Source organism: Cucurbita maxima, unplaced genomic scaffold (genome assembly GCF_002738345.1).
Source record: "Cucurbita maxima cultivar Rimu unplaced genomic scaffold, Cmax_1.0 Cma_Scf00019, whole genome shotgun sequence".
Taxonomy (NCBI): Eukaryota; Viridiplantae; Streptophyta; class Magnoliopsida; order Cucurbitales; family Cucurbitaceae; genus Cucurbita; species Cucurbita maxima.
The window spans coordinates 1,970,323-1,993,343 of NW_019272035.1; the positions used below are offsets into that span (position 1 = coordinate 1,970,323).

The 23,021-nt window shown below is 35.0% G+C and overlaps 3 protein-coding genes across 3 annotated transcripts; 1 reads left to right on the forward strand and 2 right to left on the reverse strand.

The window, feature by feature from the left end:
- Nucleotides 1-4,729: 4,729 nt before the first annotated feature.
- LOC111493910 (topless-related protein 3-like) lies at nt 4,730-14,173 on the forward strand. The gene is made up of 25 exons (XM_023143816.1): nt 4,730-5,100; nt 5,658-5,837; nt 5,946-6,059; nt 6,247-6,405; nt 6,843-7,008; nt 7,094-7,223; nt 7,446-7,561; nt 7,694-7,829; nt 7,955-8,064; nt 8,208-8,277; nt 8,380-8,453; nt 8,536-8,631; nt 8,754-8,846; nt 9,461-9,588; nt 10,079-10,313; nt 10,402-10,566; nt 10,682-10,768; nt 11,071-11,223; nt 11,299-11,409; nt 11,572-11,751; nt 11,837-11,965; nt 12,144-12,239; nt 13,183-13,365; nt 13,458-13,633; nt 13,762-14,173. Exons 1-25 carry the CDS (start codon nt 5,021-5,023, stop codon nt 13,979-13,981), a joined length of 3,387 nt encoding a protein of 1,128 aa, XP_022999584.1. The 5' UTR covers nt 4,730-5,020; the 3' UTR covers nt 13,982-14,173.
- An 882-nt stretch (nt 14,174-15,055) lies between these two features.
- LOC111493768 (wall-associated receptor kinase-like 20) lies at nt 15,056-15,772 on the reverse strand. Its single transcript, XM_023143611.1, has one exon. The coding sequence runs from the start codon at nt 15,768-15,770 to the stop codon at nt 15,135-15,137; it is 636 nt and encodes a 211-aa protein (XP_022999379.1). The 5' UTR covers nt 15,771-15,772; the 3' UTR covers nt 15,056-15,134.
- Nucleotides 15,773-18,592: 2,820 nt separating this feature from the next.
- Nucleotides 18,593-22,414, reverse strand: LOC111493773 (pre-mRNA-splicing factor 38-like). The gene is made up of 6 exons (XM_023143616.1): nt 21,975-22,414; nt 21,265-21,386; nt 21,031-21,121; nt 20,645-20,774; nt 20,485-20,555; nt 18,593-19,259 (listed from the first exon to the last, which is right to left on the reverse strand). Exons 1-6 carry the CDS (start codon nt 22,262-22,264, stop codon nt 18,788-18,790), a joined length of 1,176 nt encoding a protein of 391 aa, XP_022999384.1. The 5' UTR covers nt 22,265-22,414; the 3' UTR covers nt 18,593-18,787.
- Nucleotides 22,415-23,021: the final 607 nt, after the last annotated feature.

A 23,021-nucleotide genomic window follows, 5' to 3' on the forward strand; every position in this document is an offset into this window, starting at 1 on the left:
TTTTTTTTTTTTTTTTTTTTTTTTTTTGTTACCATTAATCTCATCATAGTACCATATGGTAAATCAAAGGATATCGATGTATAAAATGACCCGTGTCAATTTGTAAAGGCGAGATTGTAATATTGCTCGTACCTTCACTCTATATTTGTTTTTATGCAATAAATTAAATTTTCCAAATGTGATATCAGATGCCGTCTTTTAAATCCATATAACTTATTTATATTTGATCGTTTAATTTTATTCTATGGGCTTGCCTCGTGAAGTAGGTTTGAAAACTATACCACGTTAAAAACATCTTGTACTATCTCTTTTGCATTTTTCGGAATTAAACGTTAAGAATGTTTGATTAATCCACCACATTTAAATAGTGTGAAAGTTATCTTATTTATAATCAAATAAATTACAAGTATATGAAAATAACAATAAATGGAAAGATATCATATTATATGGTAAACTATAATTTATTACTAAATATCCTTAACACCCCATCGCAAGCTAAGCGTCAGATTTAAACGAACGTGATGCTTAGATCTGAAAAATTCACAGAGGTTGAGAAACACTTTTTGTGAAGATGTCAACCTGTTTCAGAGGAGGCGCTTTCTTGGTCATCGAAAATTGCAGAGGGATCGCTGCTCAACGGCGATGTTGCCTTGGCTTCGGTGAGAATATGTCTAACCCATGCAGAGGGATTGGGGTCGCTTAGAGACGATGCTGCCTTGACTTTGGTGAGAATATGTCTAACCCCAAGAAGTAGAAGGGGAAACCTAGAGCAAGGGACAAAGACAATGTTGAAGCTGGAAGAGTCGCCACATTGGGCGAATGAGCCAATTTTGGTAGGAAGGGCGGCGGCAACTTGGTTGGCGAAAAGGCCAGTGCGGCACCTAGATTTCGAAGGTAAATCTCTGCAAAAGGTTGATGGGTTTGTCGAGATTCCGTATATTTCTGAAGAGAAGAGGATCTTGAGATTAGGGTTTATGTGAAGGATGAAATGTTGATTGGGAAGAAAATAAGAGAGACTATATTGGCCAAGGGGAAAATCGATTGGGTTGGAAAATAGGGTGGAGCCGAAGAGTAATCAATCGGCTCCGCCTGCGACAGCCATGTAGACTGCCCCTGCGACGTCAAAGCCAGCAAGGGTGGTAGAGAAGAAGATTAGATGATTCAAAAGCCATTGAAAAGAAAGGATCGGGGTTGTTAAACCGAGAGAGTTCTGATACCATAAAAATGTTTGATTAATCCATCATTAGTTATTTTATTTATAATCAAATAAATTACAAGAATATGAAAATAGTAATAAATGGAAATAACAATAAATAGAAAGATACGTGTGGTAATAAGACAAATATTAGATATTTATCTTATAATAAAATATCAACTATAATTTATTACTAAATATTCTTAACAAACGTCTTGTGTTAATTTGAAATATTAAAAAATAAACATAAATAAAATTAAGTTATAAAAGACCTGGTGACTCAAAAAAATATGATCCTATGATTGAGTTATAAATTTATTTGGATTGGGTTAGATTCCGTTAGTTCTCCTAGAACTAGATTGAGTATATGAATTTATTATTAATTTTGATATATGTATATATTTATTTTATTTATTATTATTTTAGAGTTATTATTTATTATTAACAATTTTTTTTTTAACTATTTGGAAGGTAATTTTCAAATCATATTATTGAAATTGAGACGTAAATCTTAATTAAACATTTGAAAATATGTTTCACGAAATTAATACCCTAGCAGACCCATTTTAAAATCGTAAGATTGACAGCTATACGTAACAGGGCAAAGTGAACAATATTTACTAACTATGGGCTTGAGCTATTACAAATAGAATCAGGCTAGACACTGGACAATGTGTTCGCAAGGACAATGGGTCCCCAATGGAGGTGGATTCTGAGATCTTAGGTTGGAGAGGGAAACGAAGCATTTCTTACAAAGATGTGAAAATTTCTCTCTAGTAAACGCGTTTTAGAATCGTGAGGTTGACAACGATACATAATGAGCAAAAACGGACAAAATATTTTGTAAGAACCCAAAGCCACCACTAGCAAACATTGTCCACTTTGGCCCGTCACGTATCTTCATCAACATTTTATTATTTATTTTAAACTTAATTTGAGTTTAGACATATATAGCCCGTCTAATGTGGTTAGACATGCATACATGAACACGAACATGCAACATGCATTTATGAGACCTGAATTGTTACAGTCAAATATTATGTGACTAGTGTGGACAATGAACTCATTTCGTTGGATTGTACCAATTCTCTAGTTGTGTATAAGCAGGAGCCTAAGGAAACCGTACCTTAATGGATAGAAATTGACACTCAAAGAGCCGAGCCGAACCCAACTTAGAACATCGTAATATGAAACGAAATGGAAAATTGCTATATATTTCTGAATGAAATTCCAACGACAAAGATTAATTGTCTTTCGATTTACGAGACCTCAATCCAATTCCAAATTATTCTTCAATTTGAAATGGCCTCTAAACTTCCCACAACAATTTAAATTAAAACTCGACAAAAACATCGATAAACCTCATTAGATGGCGTACAAAATTTCTCAAACTCATGAATCTAAGTCGATAAGAAATTATGGAGATAAGGATTGAAATTAGAAGCAGAAATGTAAACGAACAAGGCTTCCTCGTCCCCTACCCTACGAACCTCTTTAAACAAGGGTTACAGTGCGAAGGAACCGTGACTAAGTTAAATTTAACAACTTAAGCGTGAATTATAGTTTATGGATTTTAATATTTTTATTTTTAATAAATTTTAAATTTAGTGTTTTAAAATTAATTTTAATCAAATTTGATTAAATCTTAATAATAATTTTCATAATAAATCAGCCATAGAGACTAGATTTAATATTAAAGTAAATATTAGGTTAAAATTAAAAGCTCAATTATTATTAAATAATTTATGAACACGTTACAAATTTTATATAACCATTATATCTGTTATATTATACATGTTTTAATTTAAAAAAAAATATAATAATAATATGGGTTTATAATATAATCCATATAATGTGAGGCAATAAAGGTATCAATTTTCCACGATATCATCTCGCGATAAATTGAAATTTTTACTCCACAAAAATAAATTAAATTTAAAAGAAACCCTTTGTATCACTATCATCGTGACGTCACCACAACGCGCGTAGCATGTGTTTCGCACCCACTCATATTCCACGCGCTCTTTATGGCGCGTGGGAAATTAGTAAACGAAATCCCTCCACGTGGTACATAACTCTGGTCCCGAAGCCGTGGGCCCCTACTTGAAAGGACATACAACTAGTTCTAAGCTTTTTATTTATTTATTTATTTTTAATTTAAAAAAGAGATTAAAATTCCCACCCACTAGAAACCTTATCCTTTTATATAATGAGACAAATGATGTTTCATTATTTTGAACAAAAATTTAATGTAAATAATAAAAATAAATAAATAAATTTATTTATTTAATATGTTTAGTTGAGACGTGCAAGACGTCTCCAACAAAACGTGTGAGCATGACATTCTTTTTATTTTTTCTTTTTCTTTTTCTAAATTCTAATTATTTTATTTTAAAAAAACTATTGATTCAATTTAATTGAATAATTTATTTTATTTTAAAATCAATTCGAAAGAACGGTTGAAGTTTCATTCCAGGTAATCCGACGTAGCAATGAACGGTTGAAGTTTCATTATTTATTAAACCAATAAATGTTCAAATATTCTTATTAATTTAGTTTGTTTTAATTTCTTAAAAAATACAAATAATTTGTTTCCATTTTATTTTATGTTTTTCTTTTAAGTTTAGAATTTTAAAAATATGTAAATATTTTTTAAAAAACGATATTAACTTTTAGAATTAATACCGACTGACCCACTATAGGGTTAGAATACGCAAGCATAACGAATATACGTGCATCAATTTCAAGCACCCTAAGTCTCTCTAGGAATACATCAGTTTCATGCATTGACGTGCATTACTTTCATATACATCGACCCTAGTAATATATCAATAATAATGATTACATCGGAGAGGTAGCTTATAGACTCAAGCCAACTCGGTGAAAACTCATCCCATATTCTATGTGAGTCAGTTGATTTCAATTAGACCTCACTAATTCTGAGAAAGTTTAAGAATATTATTAAAATTTTTAAAAAGGGTTTTTTTTAGTTTTTACGTTTTTTTAAAAACACTTTTAACAAAAATAAAATAAAATAAAATAAAATAAAATAAAAATAAATAACAGAAAAAGTTGAGGAATCAAGCGTGGGCCCCACTGTCGACATTCAAATCCAATCCGTTAGGGAAAGCATCAATACCTCGCGAGTGGGACTCTTTTTACTTTCTGGGAAAATTAAAAATGTAGTGAAAAAGAAGGAACTGGGAATAACTCGGCGATAAGTAGTGCAAACTCGCGATACGTGCGGCGATAATTATTCGATTTAACGAGATAAAGCCGATTAATTCCCAACTGAAAGCGACTGTACGAAAAGAGCTGCGAGGATGAGAGAGGAGGGTACGACTGGACGTGTGTTGCGAATATTCACTAGATTTGAATTAGTGTTTCGAATCCGCAACACGGACTCTTAATTGTTCTTATCTCTCGGAAATGGTAAGCCACTGTTCTTATCCATAACTGAATCTACATATCTGATAAGTTATGGATGGGTTATCAAAGTTTGTCACTGATAGGCATGTAGAAAAAGAGAGACCCCTGTACCCGCATCGAAGATAGCGAGACCAAGTCCTCTTCTCTCTCGTCTCTGCAGCCCTCTGAAACCCTAGAATTCCTTGGAATTCGCTCCGAGTGGTGCCTGAAAGCTCCATGAGTCTTTATGATTTGAGGATTTCGGGTAAGTCTGAGCGTAGATTTGGTTGTTTCGTTTGATATTGAACTGGATTCGGCCGTGTTTGGTCGGAATTTGAACTCTCAGCTTCGGGATTCGGTTGTGGCTTCGTTTCTGGACGGAGAGGTTTTGGTTTTTGAGATTATCAGTGAGGATAAATGTCGTCTTTGAGCAGAGAACTGGTGTTCCTCATACTTCAATTCCTCGAGGAGGAGAAGTTCAAGGAATCGGTGCATAAGTAAGTTTATCTTTCTTTAAATCTCTGATAATTGTGTGTTGGAGTCGTTGAATTTAGTTGTAATGGAATTAAACAGGAAGAGGTGTCGTAGAAGTTGTGAATCTGAATTATATGTTCGTTGGCTGTGTGTGTTGAATAAATGTTAAAAATCATTACTTATTGTTCTTCGGAGTATGTTTGATTTAATTATTTTAGCCGTTTTTTTCCCTTAATCAAGGAATTTTAATGAACGTTTATACGTGATGTCTGGTTGGAGGATAAATTTTTTATCTAGCTGACTTTGTAGCATGTGGTACTACAGAATGCTGGCATTCTGGTTTAGGCTCTTAATGTCCGTTTCATGTTAAGTAAAAATTTCTGTTGCTAGAAAGCGTAGAGATGACAGTTAAAAATTAGATGGAACCGGTAGATTTCCTTTGTATCTTGATGCTTTCTATTATTATTGCTACTTCAGTATTAGCATTGTTGATTATTTTGTAGCATTTATTTCATTCTTAAATCGAATTGTTTTGAGTTTTGCTGATCTTTTGTTTGAGGAAATAATTCTTTATGTATAGGCTCGAGAAAGAATCTGGGTTTTACTTCAATATGAAATACTTCGAGGAGAAAGTTCAGGCTGGAGAATGGGAGGAAGTTGAAAAGTACTTATCTGGATATACAAAAGTTGATGATAACAGATACTCGATGAAGATATTTTTTGAAATAAGGAAGCAAAAGTATCTTGAAGCCCTTGACCGGTACTTCATATGCACACATACAAGAATTTGTTTTCCCTGTTTCAGGCTTTACCTCTCTTGTTCTTAAAATGAATGATGTATAACTTGTCCTGTTTGATGATGTTGAAGGAATGACAAGGCGAAGGCTGTGGAGATATTGGTAAGTGACTTGAAAGTTTTCTCAACATTTAACGAGGAGTTGTACAAAGAAATTACACAGCTTTTGACTCTTACAAATTTTAGGTAAGTTGATTGAATATCCTTTGTTGATATAGGTGATATGAAAGAAAAATGATTGTGTTTCTGAGATGAACCTGTAGAATATAAAAAAAGCGTTCTTGAAATTATTTATTACTCTTGTAATGAATTTATTAATTTCTTGGGCTTTGTTTACCGAGTCTTGTTACTTCTTTGAATACATTATTACCAGGGAAAATGAGCAGCTTTCTAAGTACGGTGACACTAAAGCTGCTCGTAGTATCATGTTGATAGAGCTGAAAAAGCTTATAGAGGCAAACCCTCTGTTCAGAGACAAGCTTGTTTTCCCAACCTTGAAGTCATCAAGATTACGAACACTCATCAATCAAAGGTAAGAATCTTAGTTGGTGATGGGGAGGTTTTGTTGGAACTTCCACCTTAAGTTGGTAGTGCTTTATCAGGAAAAAAAAAAAAAAGTTTTTTGAGCCAATTTATTGATATGTCCGGCAGTTCTTCGTTCTTGTGCTTTGACTTGTGGTCCAGTTCTTCTAATCTATCTCCCTTTTCTAAGAAAAATATTATTATCTTTTATCACTTTGGATTTGGATGCATTGAACTTTGCTCCTTGATTTCACTTATTTATCATGTTGTAAAAATTCCTTCCACCGAAAAAGACTCCTTTTAACTCTAATAATCAACAACTGTCTTTTGACTATTACAAAACAAATTCTACAGCACCAAATCATAAAACTTTGGAAGATAGTAATAGCTGTATATGCTCAGGTACTAGTTCGTTTAATTCCATACCATTGATAATACTTTATGCAGCTTGAACTGGCAGCATCAGTTATGCAAGAACCCACGGCCAAATCCTGACATCAAGACTTTATTCATGGACCATACATGTACCCCACCGAATGGTCCTCTTGCACCTTCACCTGTCAATCTTCCTGTTGCAAAACCTGCACCCTATGCACCACTTGCAGCTCACAGTGTAGGGTGTTATATATTCCTCTTCTTGGATACATCTGAATGTTAAGTTATTTCTAAATTCATTTTTGGCTTTTATAATCAAACAGCCATTCCCACCGACTGGAGCTGCAGCTAATGCCAACGCTTTAGCTGGTTGGATGGCAAATGCCTCAGCTTCTTCATCTGTCCAAGCAGCCGTGGTTACTACATCATCTATTCCTGTTCCCCAAAATCAAGGTATGATCTCTTCCTCAATTTGCTTACCCCTGCCTCTCTTCAATGTGAGTATACAAAGTATATAGGGAGCGATAAAGCAATGTGTTTAAAATGAAGAGTTTTATCCACCCCAGGGTTGGCAGTAGTGGATACCCCCCTCTTCTGTTGTACAACACACCTAGATAGAGGGATCTTATTTCTATATTGCCCTTGGATACTGATGAAGATTTTACATTATTACAGTCTCTATTTTGAAACATGCAAGAACACCCCCAACAAATCCTGGTATGGTCGATTATCAGAATCCTGAGCATGAACAATTAATGAAGCGATTGCGGTCTGCTCAATCTGTTGAGGAGGTAACATTTTCCTGAATTCTTATATTATGGATGTAACTATAAGTCTTTTTCTTCTTTAATTTGGCCTCTTTGTGTGACTTTCATAATTTAAGATTAATGTTGGTCTTCTCATGCTCTCTCTATATTTTTCAGGTCACGTATCCAGCACCCAGGCAGCAAGCTTCTTGGTCATTGGAAGATCTTCCAAGAACGGTAGCTTTGACATTGCACCAAGGGTCCACTGTAACAAGCATGGATTTCCATCCTACTCACCACACTTTACTTCTTGGTATGATTGTGTATCATATGAACCAGATTGTGTTTGTTGTTCCATATCTGATTTCTTAGTCGAAGTTTTGAAATAATTATTTTCCTTTCTTGTTATATCTTCACCTATTGGATATTTTTGGGCAGTTGGTTCTAATAATGGCGAAGTTACACTTTGGGAACTTGGTATTCGAGAGAGATTGATTTCAAAGCCTTTCAAGCTCTGGGATTTGTCATCTAGGTCATTGGCATTTCAGGTTTTATTCTAATTTAGAGCTTTTGGTAGTCTAATTTATGTTAATATTCTCTTTGGGAACATCAAAATTGTCCTATATGTTCATTTGTGGAATTTATTTTAAGTCATGACCTGATATTGGCATCTTATTGAACATGCTTGCAGGCTGCCATTGTAAAAGACACACCAATATCTGTCAGCCGAGTTACTTGGAGTCCAGATGGGACTTTTGTTGGTATGTTCATTTTGACAATGGAAAAATTTGTTGCTATTTCCACTATCATGGATGACAACCAATTATAGGTGCCCAGTTGATTCTTACCTATTTTTGTTTCAGGGGTTGCATTTACCAAACATTTAGTTCATTTATACTCATATAATAGTTCAAATGAACTAAACCAACAATCAGAGGTTCGTTTATACTTTTTTTTTCTTTTTACATATTTAATATGGTAAGTTCATATTCTATTAACTAAAATTTCTTCCTTTTCAGATTGATGCCCACGCAGGTGGAGTGAATGACTTGGCTTTTGCCCATCCAAATAAACAGCTTTGTGTGGTAACTTGTGGAGAAGATAAACTCATAAAGGTAGAGAGATCATCACCCTTGATTTAAGAAATCTGTAATTCTGTATCGCTTTTTTTTTTTTTTTTCTTCTTTTTAGGACAAACTTTACTTTACTTTTGCATATAATTTGGGAAATTGTACAGGTCTGGGATATAGGAGGACGAAAACTGTTTACCTTTGAAGGGCATGAGGCACCAGTGTATTCCATCTGTCCTCATCACAAGGAGAGCATTCAAGTGAGTTTGTGCAAGATTCTTACTATCCATATTCTCCACTTTTTTTTTTTTAAAAAAAAATTTCTGCATGTCTCAAATGGATGGATGAAATTTTGTACTGCTCATTTAGATAAATGGATGGAGGAGGTTATCTGCCAGCTACTTTATCTTTAATCTGTCAATTCGAGCTGTCAATACACCTTGGGAGGATCATTTTAATTGTCATTAATACTTATCCTATTTGGGAGCTGCCTAAATGCCTAGACATCTAGTGTCATATTCAAGCTCTGTTTCTTCTTTTCTTTATTATTCTTTTTTACTGAACCCGTTCTTTAATTGTTATGACTGCTCACAGCTTAATTTATATAGAAATGTTAATTGAACATGGTAGCAGTTGGGAAAACTTATTATGGACTCTCTTTTGTGTTCCTTGGAATTGTTTTCTGTGGGATAAGCCATTCTTTGGATATGGCTCACTTTGGTTTCACTGGATTAGTAATCTAAGCCAGCAGTAGCCATTAATGGCTTCTAGCATCTTAATTACGCATTTGTGCACCAATATACAATGATCATCTTGACTATTGGTGCAACTTCATGGGGAGCTTAATGTTACATGCTAACTTGCGGTTTTGCAGTTCATATTTTCAACAGCTCTTGATGGAAAGATAAAGGCATGGCTCTATGATCATATGGGTTCTAGAGTTGATTATGATGCTCCTGGAAAGTGGTGTACAAGAATGCTTTATAGTGCGGATGGGAGTAGGTATGTTGTCATTTCGATGCATGAAGAAATATACTTGACACTATTACATTAGAAATCAACAAACTTATTATATTTAATTAATTTTCTTGTTATGTCTTGTATTGATTGTTGTTTCTGATTTCAATCACCTAGGTTTCTTTTTATGACTCTACAAATAGGTGCTCGCGGTTATGTGATTGTTTGACTTCGTTATTAAGATTCATTGAACTATTGAGTTCTTGCCTTCATATTATCTCTCGCTCCATTCCGCTCCTCTCCAACTCTGTTCTATCATCTCTTGCCTTGTTCTATTTCTATAATTCAAAGTTTCCTCATATTCTACATTGTTGGTTTTGAAGATCTCTGAACGTTTATTACTTTAAGCTATGGCTCTATTAGTTTAAGTTCCATGCTCTAGATCTTTTGTTCATGTTTATATTTCCTATTTTTCTTTTCTCTGTTCTTGAATATTGCATAAAATTTCATTATTATTTTTCTTCTCATCTCTCAGATTATTTTCCTGTGGAACAAGTAAAGACGGAGAGTCTTATCTAGTTGAATGGAATGAGAGTGAGGGAGCGATAAAGAGGACATATGCTGGATTTAGGAAGAAATCAACTGGTGTTGTGCAGTTTGATACTACCCAGAATCACTTTCTTGCTGTTGGTGAAGATAGTCAGATTAAGTTCTGGGATATGGATAACATCAATGTTCTCACTTATACTGATGCAGAAGGTGGACTTCCGGTTAGTATATTCTATATTATTTCATTTATAACACATTGTATTCTAGGTTATCCTTCACATTGATGAATTAAGCTGTGTGCTTTTTCAGAGTCTTCCTTGCTTGAGGTTCAATAAGGAAGGAAATCTTCTTGCTGTTACTACGGATAATGGGTTTAAGATACTTGCCAATGCTGTGGGAATGAGATCACTAAAGGCAATTGAATCCACTACCCCTTTTGAAGCATTGAGATCGCCCATGGAATCTGCCATGAAGGTTCATACTTATCTTCACTTTCTTGTCATTATAGGATTATTGTTGATTTGATCTTTTTTTTTTCCTGAAGAAACTTCTTATTAGATCTTTGAAATTCACAAATATGCACATTTAGGTCTCTGGCACACCTGCCGTTGCAAGTGTTAGTCCGGTTAATTGTAAAGTAGAAAGAAGTTCCCCAGTCAGACCTTCTCCAATTATCGTAAGTCATGTTCGCCTTTTGAAATTTTCTAGTTTTTTTCTAGTATCCTCAATTTGAGCAGTGACATTGGCTTGAAGTTGAGTGGTTATGAATTGGCTTCTTTCATATATCCTGATTCTTTGGTTGTTGCTTTTAATTTTATGTTCCTGTAATGGAATTGTTTTAGTTGTCTTTGTCATGGACTAATGTAGTTCGTTCAAGAGTGTCGTCTCTAATTTTTTCTGTGATTTTAATGTCTGTCATTTAGCCTATTATGCTGCTAGAATTATTGACTATCTTGATTTATCCACCACTTTCTGAAGAATGGAGTCGATGGCTTGGGGAGAAATTTGGACAAAACAAGAACCGTAGAAGATGCAATCGATAAAGCCAAACCCTGGCAGTTGGCTGAAATTGTTGATCCAGCCAATTGCCGGTCGGTCACCATGCCTGACAATGCAGATTCCTCGTACAAGGTTTGTTGCATGTTCAAATTTTTTGTGATCTTATATATTATTTCCCACATCGCTCAATTCTTGCATACCATTCAGGTCGTTAGACTTCTGTATACAAATTCTGGTGTTGGCCTTTTGGCCCTTGGGTCAAACGGAATCCAGAAGCTCTGGAAATGGACTCGTAGTGAACAGAATCCAAGTGGAAAGGTACAAGCCTGGACAGCTTTTGACATGCACTTGCTGATTTCCATCAGTTTCTTAAGATTCATTTGTAGATATATTAGTTTCTTCGCCATTCATGAGTTTACTTCTTTTCTCACCTTTTCTTATTCATTTGGAGGACAATTATCTTAACGGTTGAGTTTGTAGGCCACTGCCAATGTTGTTCCACAGCATTGGCAACCAAACAGTGGTCTTCTCATGACTAATGACGTCTCAGGTGTCAACCTTGAAGAAGCCGTCCCATGTATAGCGCTTTCGAAAAATGACTCGTATGTGATGTCAGCATCCGGTGGAAAAGTTTCATTATTTAACATGATGACGTTCAGGGTATTTTATACAGAAATGCCTTTTTTTTTTTTTAATTTTTTAATCTATAGTTTTCTGTTTGGTGATAGATTGCTTTGACTTGTAGGTGATGACAACATTCATGGCTCCTCCCCCTGCTTCTTCCTTCCTAGCTTTCCACCCTCAAGATAACAACATTATTGCCATAGGAATGGAGGATTCAACCATTCACATATACAATGTCAGAGTGGATGAGGTATTTCTCTTTGAAACAGAGTTAGTTATTTCCATCGCCTTTTCTGGAGAGTTAGTTCTCAATGTTTTTCCTATGCGCTTCCCCGATCGCTACAAGGTTTCACAATATAGCTTTAATCCCTTTTAAGTTTTACACTTCTATACTAATGGGCTATGGCATTTTTGTCGTTTCCGTTCAGGTAAAATCAAAATTGAAGGGTCACCAGAAGCGGATAACTGGTCTAGCCTTTTCCACCAGTCTCAATATTTTGGTTTCTTCTGGTGCTGATGCTCAAGTGAGTGATTTTGTTTTCTTGTCAATAGTATTTCTGTTGTCTCTGTTAAGGAACAATTATGAAAACAAAACACGTGAAATTTTGCACTTTTGTTTTTACTTGACTTGCCATAACCTGCTAGGTTAAAGACTCCTTTCTTTTTCTTAGTTCCCATCAATCCTTCAAAGTGGTATCATTTCCCTCCTCAAATAAGTTGTAAAATTGTCGTTTTATGTCCAGGCCATTACCATTAAATCCTAGTTGAAAAAGGGAATAAAATGTGAGATCCCACGTCGGTTAGGGAGGAGAACGAAGCATTCTTTATAAGGGCATGAAAACTTCTCCCTAACAGATGCGTTTTAAAAACTTTGAGAGGAAGCCTAAAAGCGAAAGTCCAAAGAGGACAATATCTATTGACGGTGGGTTTGGACTGTTACAAATGGTATCAGAGCCAGACATCAGGCGATGTGCCAACAAGGAGGCTGGACTCCGAAGGGGGGTGGATTGGGGGGTCCCACATTGATTGGAGAAGGGAACGAGTGCCAACAAAGACGCTGGGCCCCAAAGGGGGTGGATTGTGAGATCCCACATCGGTTGGGGAGGAGAATGAAACATTTTTTATAAGAGTGTGGAAATGTCTCCCTAGCAGATGCGTTTTAAAAACCTTGAGGGGAAGCCTGGGAGAGAAAGCTCAAAGAGAACAATATCTACTAGCATACATAAAATAATAGTATTAGTTGTAAGCATATATATTCTTCGTTCTTTTGCCCAAATTATCATATACACATGATGTGCAAATGTTTCGGTTCCCCAAGAAATGAGATCCCCCAGAGACCAATGCTTGGGGCATTGGGGTGTTATGGCTTGGATTTTTGTATTTTAGGCATAAACTTTTCCCATCTCCATGAATAAAAATTGGCTCTTGCCTTTTTCATCCTTTACCAATAATTGCTGAACTCTGCAGCTGTGTTTGTGGAGCATTGACTCTTGGGAGAAGAGGAAATCCATAACAATCCAGCTCCCAGCAGGAAAGGCACCTGTTGGCGACACTCGTGTACAGTTTCATACTGATCAGATACGTTTGCTGGTAGCCCATGAGACCCAGATAGCTATATATGATGCCTCTAAAATGGATCGTATTCGGCAGGTACAGACTTTACTATGTCGATTTTACCATATCGATTCCAAATACCGATACTATCCAAAACTTGAGATATAACTCATAGTTCTTCTCCACAGTGGGTTCCACAAGACGTGCTGCCAGCCCCTATTTCTTACGCAGCATACTCCTGCAACAGTCAATTGGTCTACGCTACATTTTGCGATGGTAATGTTGGAGTGTTCGATGCCGATTCCTTGCGGCTAAGATGTCGTATTGCCCCATCAGTGTACTTGCCACCTGCAGTGTTGAATTCGTAAGTAATCGAAATTTATGCTTCTATGGAATGATACTAGACTAATGCTTAGAGTTGTTTTTAACAAATACTACCATTTCACAAAAAACATTGCATTACATCTCCTTTGTCATTTCTAACTTCTGTAGAAGCCAAGCTGTATACCCGCTCGTCGTTGCCACACATCCATTAGAACCAAACCAGTTAGCCATTGGGTTGACTGATGGAGCTGTTAAAGTGATCGAGCCAGCGGAATCGGAGGGGAAATGGGGAGTAAGTCCACCGATGGACAACGGAATCCTGAACGGTAGAATGGCTTCGTCGTCGACGACTGCCAGCAACCACACACCAGATCAGATACAAAGATAAGATGTTTAGCTCACTGTAATTTTATCACCTATAGGCACTCAAAGTAGGTTCCCCTCTTCTCTTCCATTTCACCCTCTGTCAAAAAATGTAAGTTTTGAACATCATTATATAATGGTTAGGAGATACATTCTTATATATTCTTATTTATTGTAATTAACTTATAATTGAATATTCTACTTAACAACCCTCTCTAGAACAAAACTTACATACTATTTCACTTTACCCTTTTTTTAATCTATTTTTTCAACCTTATTCCAAAATATTAATTAAATGTAAAGATAAATTATTAAATTATTAGTAAAATGTCCACATTGGAATAGGGCACATTCTATTTCAATCTTCATCTCTGTAAATGGGATCGAACTAAAGAAAGAAATTTTTAATGAATAATTCTAAGCAAAACTATTTAATGTTAAAAAATATAATATAACATTAAATGTAATTTCTATAAACTCAAATTTTAATATATTCTTTTAGACTACCCTTAAAATGAGTATAGGAGTATAAATTTTGAACCACTTGAAATGCTTTTCTAAATTTACTGTAAATCTCTCTCTAACATATGCGTTTTAAAACTGTGAGAGGAAGCCAGAAATTGCTAGCGGTGGGTTGGGGTGTTATAAATGGTATTAGAACTAGTTACTAAACGACGTGCCAACGAGAATAGTAGCCCCAAAGGGAGGTGGATTGTGAGATCACACATCAGTTGTAGAATTGTGAGATCCCATCAATGGGAGAAATGTTAAAATGAGAAATAGAAATAAAATTGGAATCGAAGATATGTTATCATTCATATTCATATCCTTTAAACAGGATATAAGATAACAACTAATAGCTATCCATAAGGAAAATATAAATTAATTTAATATTGAGAATAAAATAAAATATACTATAAAATTAAATCATAAATAAAGAATATTAAGATATAATATCGAAGATATATTCAATAAATATATTATTCAAATATTATATCTCAACAACAAAAGAACAAAGCATCCCTTGTAAAGGTGTGGAAACATCTCCGCAGTGAAAACACCACAGTGTCGGAAACCAAAAACAACCAAAACCTTTCATCAACCCATCGAATGAAAAACATACACCAAAAAAAAAACAAAGAACACAGCCAGCAGCAGCTTCATATCACATTATCATCCTAGTTTGGGGAGATCCATTGCAATTCAATTCCATAATTCCACGTCTCAATTGAATCACCACCCTTAAAATTCACCACAGAAGTGTAAGCAGTACACCCTCCCACTCTAACTCTTATCATGTGAGCAGTCATGGCTGAATCTTTCAAATACGTACAGCAAAGGGTATCCTTGCACCCATTTGCTTCCTCTGTTTTCTCCTCAAACTGCCTACAGGGGCTGTTTAGAGAACAATTCAACGGCGAGAATACAAGATTATCCGAGCAATTCAGCAGCATCACAGTATTGTGTGTAGAAATGTTAAAAGGCAAGCTTTCATCCAACCTTAAGCCTCCTAAATAGAGATCAGAAGATGAACAACTCCCTTTGTTTATCTGGGGTGGGCTTATAATAAGCTTAGAAGCATTAGCATCAATGGAATGGACATTATAGTAAAACCCTCCACTTGACTTGAACTGAAGAATCCCGTGACGGCAATAAACTTTGTACCTAGAGTCTCCACAGTTGCCATTTGTGCTAAGCGGAAAAGGCACTTCAAGATCTCCACATTTGGGACAAGCAGGAAAAGCTATTGCTGCTTTAGATGCTTCAAAAAAGAGAGGAAATATAAAAAACATGGTGTTCATGATGTTCTTCATGATGTTCTTCATTTGGGAAGGAGTGGAGAGATGACAACATTTTGAGACCCAAATGTGTATTTATAGAAACCCAAAAGTTGGGTATGCATAAATAATAGAAAGATTCGAGAATAACTAGGATTGTACTGCCATCCAAGCTTAGTGGGTTCTCTTTTATGATATAAAATTGTAATTATATTCTACGGTACCTTAATCATTAATCACGAGCACACACCCTAAAGTTTATCAAAAGATGCAATAGTCGAGGTTGGATGAACACGGGTCTCTACAATGGTACGATATTGTCCACTTATTTTGCTTTCACTTTCCCAAAAGTTTTTTATTTAATTTAGTCATTATCTCTTATCAATTTGTAACGGTCAATATTATTGATTTGGTTATTAATTTTTTATTTAATACTCTGTAACTCATTTGTAACCGTTATTTGGTTATTAATTTTTTATTTAATTTAATCATTTTAACTCTCATCAATTTATTAAATAATAGATATTATTGATTTGGTTATTAATTTTGTAACCATTTTAATATTAATCTTATTTAATTCATAATTTTGATGATCCAAACAATTGTCCCTATATAACAGGCTTGTTTAGGAGGTTGATGATATCGAGATTTGAGAGACTTTTGTGTGTCACATTGTATTTATTGAGTGACATATTGGTGAGAGTATTTGTAGTGTGATAGTGAGGTATTCACTTGTAACGCTTTGTTTATTAGTGATTGGTTGTTACCCGTGGATTTAGGGGAACTTCTTCTCTTCGAACCACATAAATATCTTGGTGTCTGTTTGTGTAATTCCGTTCATTGGTATTGTGAGTACATTTGTTCCACTTTCGACGCACAACCATCCCTCCCAAAAAACTAACAAAATTTATCTTAGAATTACGGAAGAATTTAGTTTGATTTGTATGCCATGAAGAAGGATTGTGTTGCACTAAAGGCCAAAAAGAATCCAAGAAGAAGATTTTATCTTAGAACACCTAACTATTGTTTTCCTTCCAAAGGCTTTCGAACTTTTATTAGATCTTTTGTTCTTAATATACACTTTGTTCGAGGGTTTTAGAGAAAGGAGTCGAGCCTCAATTAAGGGGAGGCTATTCGAGAGCTTCATAAGCCTCAGGGGAGGCTTATAGTGTACTTTGTTCGAGGGGAGGATTATTGAGGATTATTGGGAGTGAGTCCCACATTGGTTAATTTAGTGGAAGATCATGGGTTTATAAGTGAGGAATACTATCTTTCATTGGTACGAGGCTTTTTGGGAAAACCCAAAGTAAAGCCATGAGATTTTATGTTCAAAGTGGACAATATCATACTATTGTGGAGAGTTGTGTTCGTCTAACCGTCATGCCCTAAACTTGACTCTAAAAGAGGTTTGTTTGAGCTGAGCGGAGGTGTTGGATGACGAAAGTCCCACGTCGACTTTTAGGGAAACCGGTTTTATAAACAAAGAATACTTTGGAGAAGGGATTCCTAACAAATATCAGGTGGTTTGTTATACAAGGAAAGTTATTGGATCCAAGAGCTGTCAAAAGAAGTATGAAGCGTATCCCACTTTCTTTTTTTAGACATCTTAATGGAACAAAGTTGCTTTTAGAGATCTGAGTGTTTCCAATTCCTAAGTGGATGGACTCTATCTCTCCTCAGTGATTAAAGAACCCAATTATAACATAATGCTTTCATTAAGAATACCAACTTTCGTGGTGGACGACTCACTGGCTACAGCACTTACAGTCGAATAAACAATTAGCCAAAGCGTTTCAAATGTCGGACGATAATGCATACTAGGATTATTCTATTTTTTTGAACCTCAAATCGGGCTAAAATTAACCATCATAATGCATACTAGGATTATTCTATTTTTTTGAACCTCAAATCGGGCTAAAATTAACCATCACGAGAATCTCATAAACATAATCTAAGATGCTGTGAATAAACATTGATGATTAATAGCTACACGAAAAGCAGTTTTTTCATCCATCAATCCAGGAGTTGTAGTTCAACAACAACTAGAAGACGATACATAACAAGAATACCGAGCAAAGTCTTAATCCTTTTGTGAAGCTATGAAGAATCGAACTCGTTCTCAAACAAAATGCTTATTGCAAGGAGTGAAAAGCGAAAAACCAAGAGGCTGAGACGCCGGCTAGGAAGGCCGAGAACGACGAGAGGCGGAGATCGGTACATCTACGTGCTTCACTTAATAATAAAATAATGTGAAAATAAATGATTTAAAAAAAAATCAAAATATATTTAAACTTTCAAAATAAAAATCTAAAAAATAGTTTTATTATTAATTTTAGACAGTTTATACTTATTTCAAAAATACTCATCATTGTTTAAAAAATACCATTATATTTTAATATCCTTAAATTTTTAAAAATAAATTCAAAAACATTCTAATTTACGAAAAAAAAAAATTTAAAATAATGTTAGTACCGGCATTGAAAAATAATATTAAAAGGAAGTATCACCAATGGGACATCGATAGATGATTTCTATTTATTTTTAATTTTTATTTAAATGTGAGATATTAATGAAATTTTCAAAATGAAATATTAAAAAATTTGTATTTTTTTTAACTTTCTAAAAAATTATTATTAAAACTTTTAAAAAGTTTAAATATTTTTATTAATTAGCTGGACTACATTTTTTTCCTATTCATCACAATTTTTCTTGAGCAATTATGAAATAATTGAACCATTAAGATTATTTGATAAAATTAATTGTTTATTAATGTTTCAAAATCACAAATATATCAACTTTTGATTTTTTATAATTATTTTTTTTTTTAAATCTCATAATTTTTTTGAAAAAAAAATTAATATTCCAAAATGTAAGTTATATTATCATTCAACAAAGACAGTAATATCACCAAAGAAATATTATACAGAAAACAGAGAACCTTAAGCCTCTCTAGGCGCTCAAACTCATACTGACATGGACAACAACCTCTAACTTCAGTTATGCAACATTAATTCACTCGCACTTCATTGAAACTGAAGAAGAAGAAAAAACATCTACTTCAGAGGTGCCATTCCAAGAGAAGCACGAATTCTGTTCCATTCTGCGATTTCGGGGTCTTCCTCGCCTGCCCCGTCTCCCTTCTTCTCTTTCTTTTCCTTCTTCCTCTTCGGCTCCTCTCTATCCTCCACCCCGTTCCTTCTTCTAGGACTAACGCTGCTACGGGTGTGTCTCTTCCGGTACTCCCCATCCTCTCGATCTTTACTCCTACTTCGACTCCTTGAATGGCTCCTTCTCCGACCACGATCTCTGTCACGCCTCTCCCTCTCCCTCTCCCTCTCCCTGCCTTCTCTTTCCCTATCTCGATCCCTGCCATATTCCTTCTCATCCCTAAGGTGATAGCGATCCCTATCCCTATCTCTGTCTCTATCCCTGTCCCTATCCCGATCCCTTTCTCGATCTCTATCTCTTTCCCTTCCACGACCCCGATCTCTATCAATATCCCGGTCTCTTTCATAATCTCGGTCCCTGTGATTAAACAAAGGAACAATGCGGTGTATCAAAAGATCAAATTCTTCTCACTCAATGGAACGATGTAGAAAGACAGCTCATAAATGCAAGTAAGCAATGTGCATTATGGACATGGGTTTTAGGATCAAAATATGGACAATAAAATATCCTATCCTGGATGCATAAACAGGTAATTTCACAGGAAAAGCATAAGATACAGAAAGGTTTAACATTCGGGTAGAACACCAAATACAAACTTGATGTTGCCCGAAAAATAATCAAAATAATAGATGAAAATGAAAAAGGAAAAGCATATGAGTAGTTCTCAGCTGTAGCCTGTATGGTCACCAAGATATCATTGAAGGCAATACAAAAATAAAATTGAGAAAAAAGAACACTGAAAAATATATGTACGATCCATCATACTTCTCAGCTGCACACTGTCAGTACAGAGAAACCTGGCAGGACCTTGCGAATTTACTGTAGGAAGCAGCGAGCAACCAACGGCTTCAAATGCCATGGTTGTGACAGAAAACATATGAATGTTAATGCAGTATGGATAACAATCCAAGAATTACAGATTCAGACTGCTTCCAGCTCCGTAATTTTAAAAAATACGTAAAAATAAATAAATAAATGAAAATTTCCCCAGAGTTCATCAAAATCAGTTTAAAAAGAACCAGATTAAGTAAGGATCCGTTTTAGTTAAATTAGCACTCAAAGAAATAGCATGGTCAAAAACCAAAACCAAAACCAACGTAGCAATCAGCTTTATCTACGTGCGGTGGTCAAAAGGGCACGAGCTCAGAAGCAACTAATAAACCCAATCCAGTCCCAAGATAGGCAATAGCATGGATTTCCAGACCAGGTAGATAACTCCATGCTGAGTGAGCCACAACATCCATTCTCCTATTCATCTCCTAATTTTTGTTTGATCTAATTTTCAACTTTTGCCAGCACCAACTCTACTAAGAGAACAGCATTGGCAACAAAAGACTCAAGCAAAAGACAAATTGCGCTCAAAATTGTTGAATTTGGCCTTGGACCTTATACTTCCCATTCATCGAAAAATTTATGTGATTCACGAAATAAAGGCAGCTAATAGACTGGAGATATCAATCAATGGAACCCTCCACAGGAGGAAATATTCACAAATTCAGAAAGAGCATCACAGTTGCAAACATAAAAAATGAGAGAACAGGGAAGGAGAAGAAACCAAAAAACAGAAGACAGGGGATCAGACCTGTGTCTGTGACTATCACGCCTTCTGTCTCTGTCCCTCTCCCGCACAGGACTTCTCCCTCGATAATAATTCTGCAGATGCAAGATCTCAAAAGAGTTAGTAAGGACAAGAAAATGAAATTAGATGCTTTTACAAATATAAACAGAGAATGCGTTTATACCTTTTCATGAATATCACCTTCCAAAGAATCATTGATTGGCTCAACATCCTCTTTTTCTTCCTCCTCCTCAAAGTCATCTTCTAAAGCACTTTTCCTTGCAGGCAGTGAACCACTAGATTCAAGGGTCCATCTGCCATTACAAAGTGTATCTTACTTAGGTTACTTCAAGAAGAAGCATCGCATTCAAAACTGAACACTAGAGACACATAAAAGAGAGAGAGAGAAACAGAACAGCAACATTTAGAATTTGTGATCCATGTACTTCTGTTTGTCAAAGAATGAATAATGCATATTTCTATTGTGGCCCTGATTTTAATAAGACATTATCAACTTCCACTTGAAAAATAAACTGACTGGGAAAGTCACATGAGTAATCAGTACAATACCTCTTTTTGACACGTGGCAGAGCAATGTCACATGAATAATCTTTTGTAAGAAGTTCATCAATGACTTCATCCATGTGTGTTAAAGAAAAACCTGATAAAAATAAGACAAGTTCATGACTTTTTTTACAGAGGAGATCATAATTAGAAATACATTAACGTGACAAGAAAGTAAAATCAAGTCGTTTTCACAATAGCTAATTAGATAAAATTCAAAAAGAGGCCCCAGAATCTTACATCCATCAGCTAATTTTCTCCTCAATTTCCGATAATCGTTGTACAGGGGCTCCAGGTAACGATACACATCAACATCAGTCCCAGTGAGTCGCAAGTAAAAGGCACCAAGAACCCGAACATATCTATGGCCCCAAAAAAAAAAAAATAATAACTTCAAAATAATGCTTGAAAGAGACTAGAAAAAAAAAACATAACATCCACAGGAAATTACAAGAGAGAGATTTCACAAACACAACATAGTTATGAACTGACAGAAGAAGAATTTTAATCCAAGCAGACAACGCATTTACAAGACTATACAGTATAAAATCAATCATTGCAAACTAGGGCGAGTGAGCAACAACTTTAAGAACTACAGAACACCATGAGGTACAGAAAGCATTTCCAATGTACTTCAGTTAGCTCAACCACAAGCCTAATCTGAATTTCCAATGCTTATCAAATCACAATTAACAAATATAGGGCTCATGCAGAAGTTCTTAACTTATTCACAATTCTAATCTTAATTTCCAATTCACTAATCAACTCCAAAAACTCAGACCTACTAGTATTTAATTTTCACAGTAAGTTCCCAAAATAATGGTTTCTTTAAACTCCATAAAACAAACAATTGAAATATTCCCTCTAATTAACCCTACTCCTAAACGCTTCTAGGTAACAAAAATGCAAAGTTATAATTCATTGAAAACTAAAATGACAATGACAATTACTTGTAGTCTTCGTTCTTAATGAACTCGATGACGATTTCCTTCTCCGGCTGAATCTGGAGCATCTTCATGACGAGACACATGAATGGCGTGGGCTTGCGGTTGCCACCATATGTACCACCGAGATGGTCGAGCTCCATGGCTTTGTCGACCAATGTCTCCGCCGTCAAACCAAAACATTGCTCCTTCCAGTAATTGTTCTGATAGATCTTGGAGCGAAGAATCTTCTCCACCAGGTTCTGCGGATTCGTCCCCCTTATGTTTTTCGCAGCTGGGTCCGTACGATTTGCCATTACAACCAGAACAGCAAAATCCGTATCGGTATCGGTGCAGGTTAATCGACAGAGGAGAATGATCGAAACCCTAATTTCACCGCCGGACGGGAGAGGATAGCGAAATATGTCATCCGAATTACGAGTGGAAAAAATGGATAATTAGAAGAACAAATGTTTAAATGTCAATTAAATTTCATAATTTTATATTAAATAAACTAATTAATTATTGAATATTAAAAATATATAACTAATCTCTAATATATCTAATCTATTAAAAAAAATTAATTATATATTAAATATAAAATTAAATTGTATGTTTTTCATCAAAATTGGAAATTATAAAACTCTAAAGAAACACGAAATTAAGTTTTTATTTTTCTTAATTTTTAGATCAACAATATTTAAAGTCTTTTATCTTTTATTTTTATTATTATTATTTTAATAAATAAAAAGCATTTTTTTAAAATTATATTAATTTGGAAGTTTTTTTTTTAAATTATACTAAATTAAAAAGTGTAAGCATGAAATATTGAATATTTTTTTACCATAGAAACTAAATTAATTAATTAAAAAAACATGAAATGTTTATATAGAAATTAAAATATATATTTTGTCATTTACGAAATACTCCCAAAATTCAGAAATTTAATTATGCAGCCCAGGCCCAAAAATAAATTTAATTATGAAGCCCAGGCCCAAAATCTAAATCATTAGGCCCATTTCAGTAAGGCCCAAAAACGCTAACAAAGCTGACGCCGATGGGGTTCTATAGTCT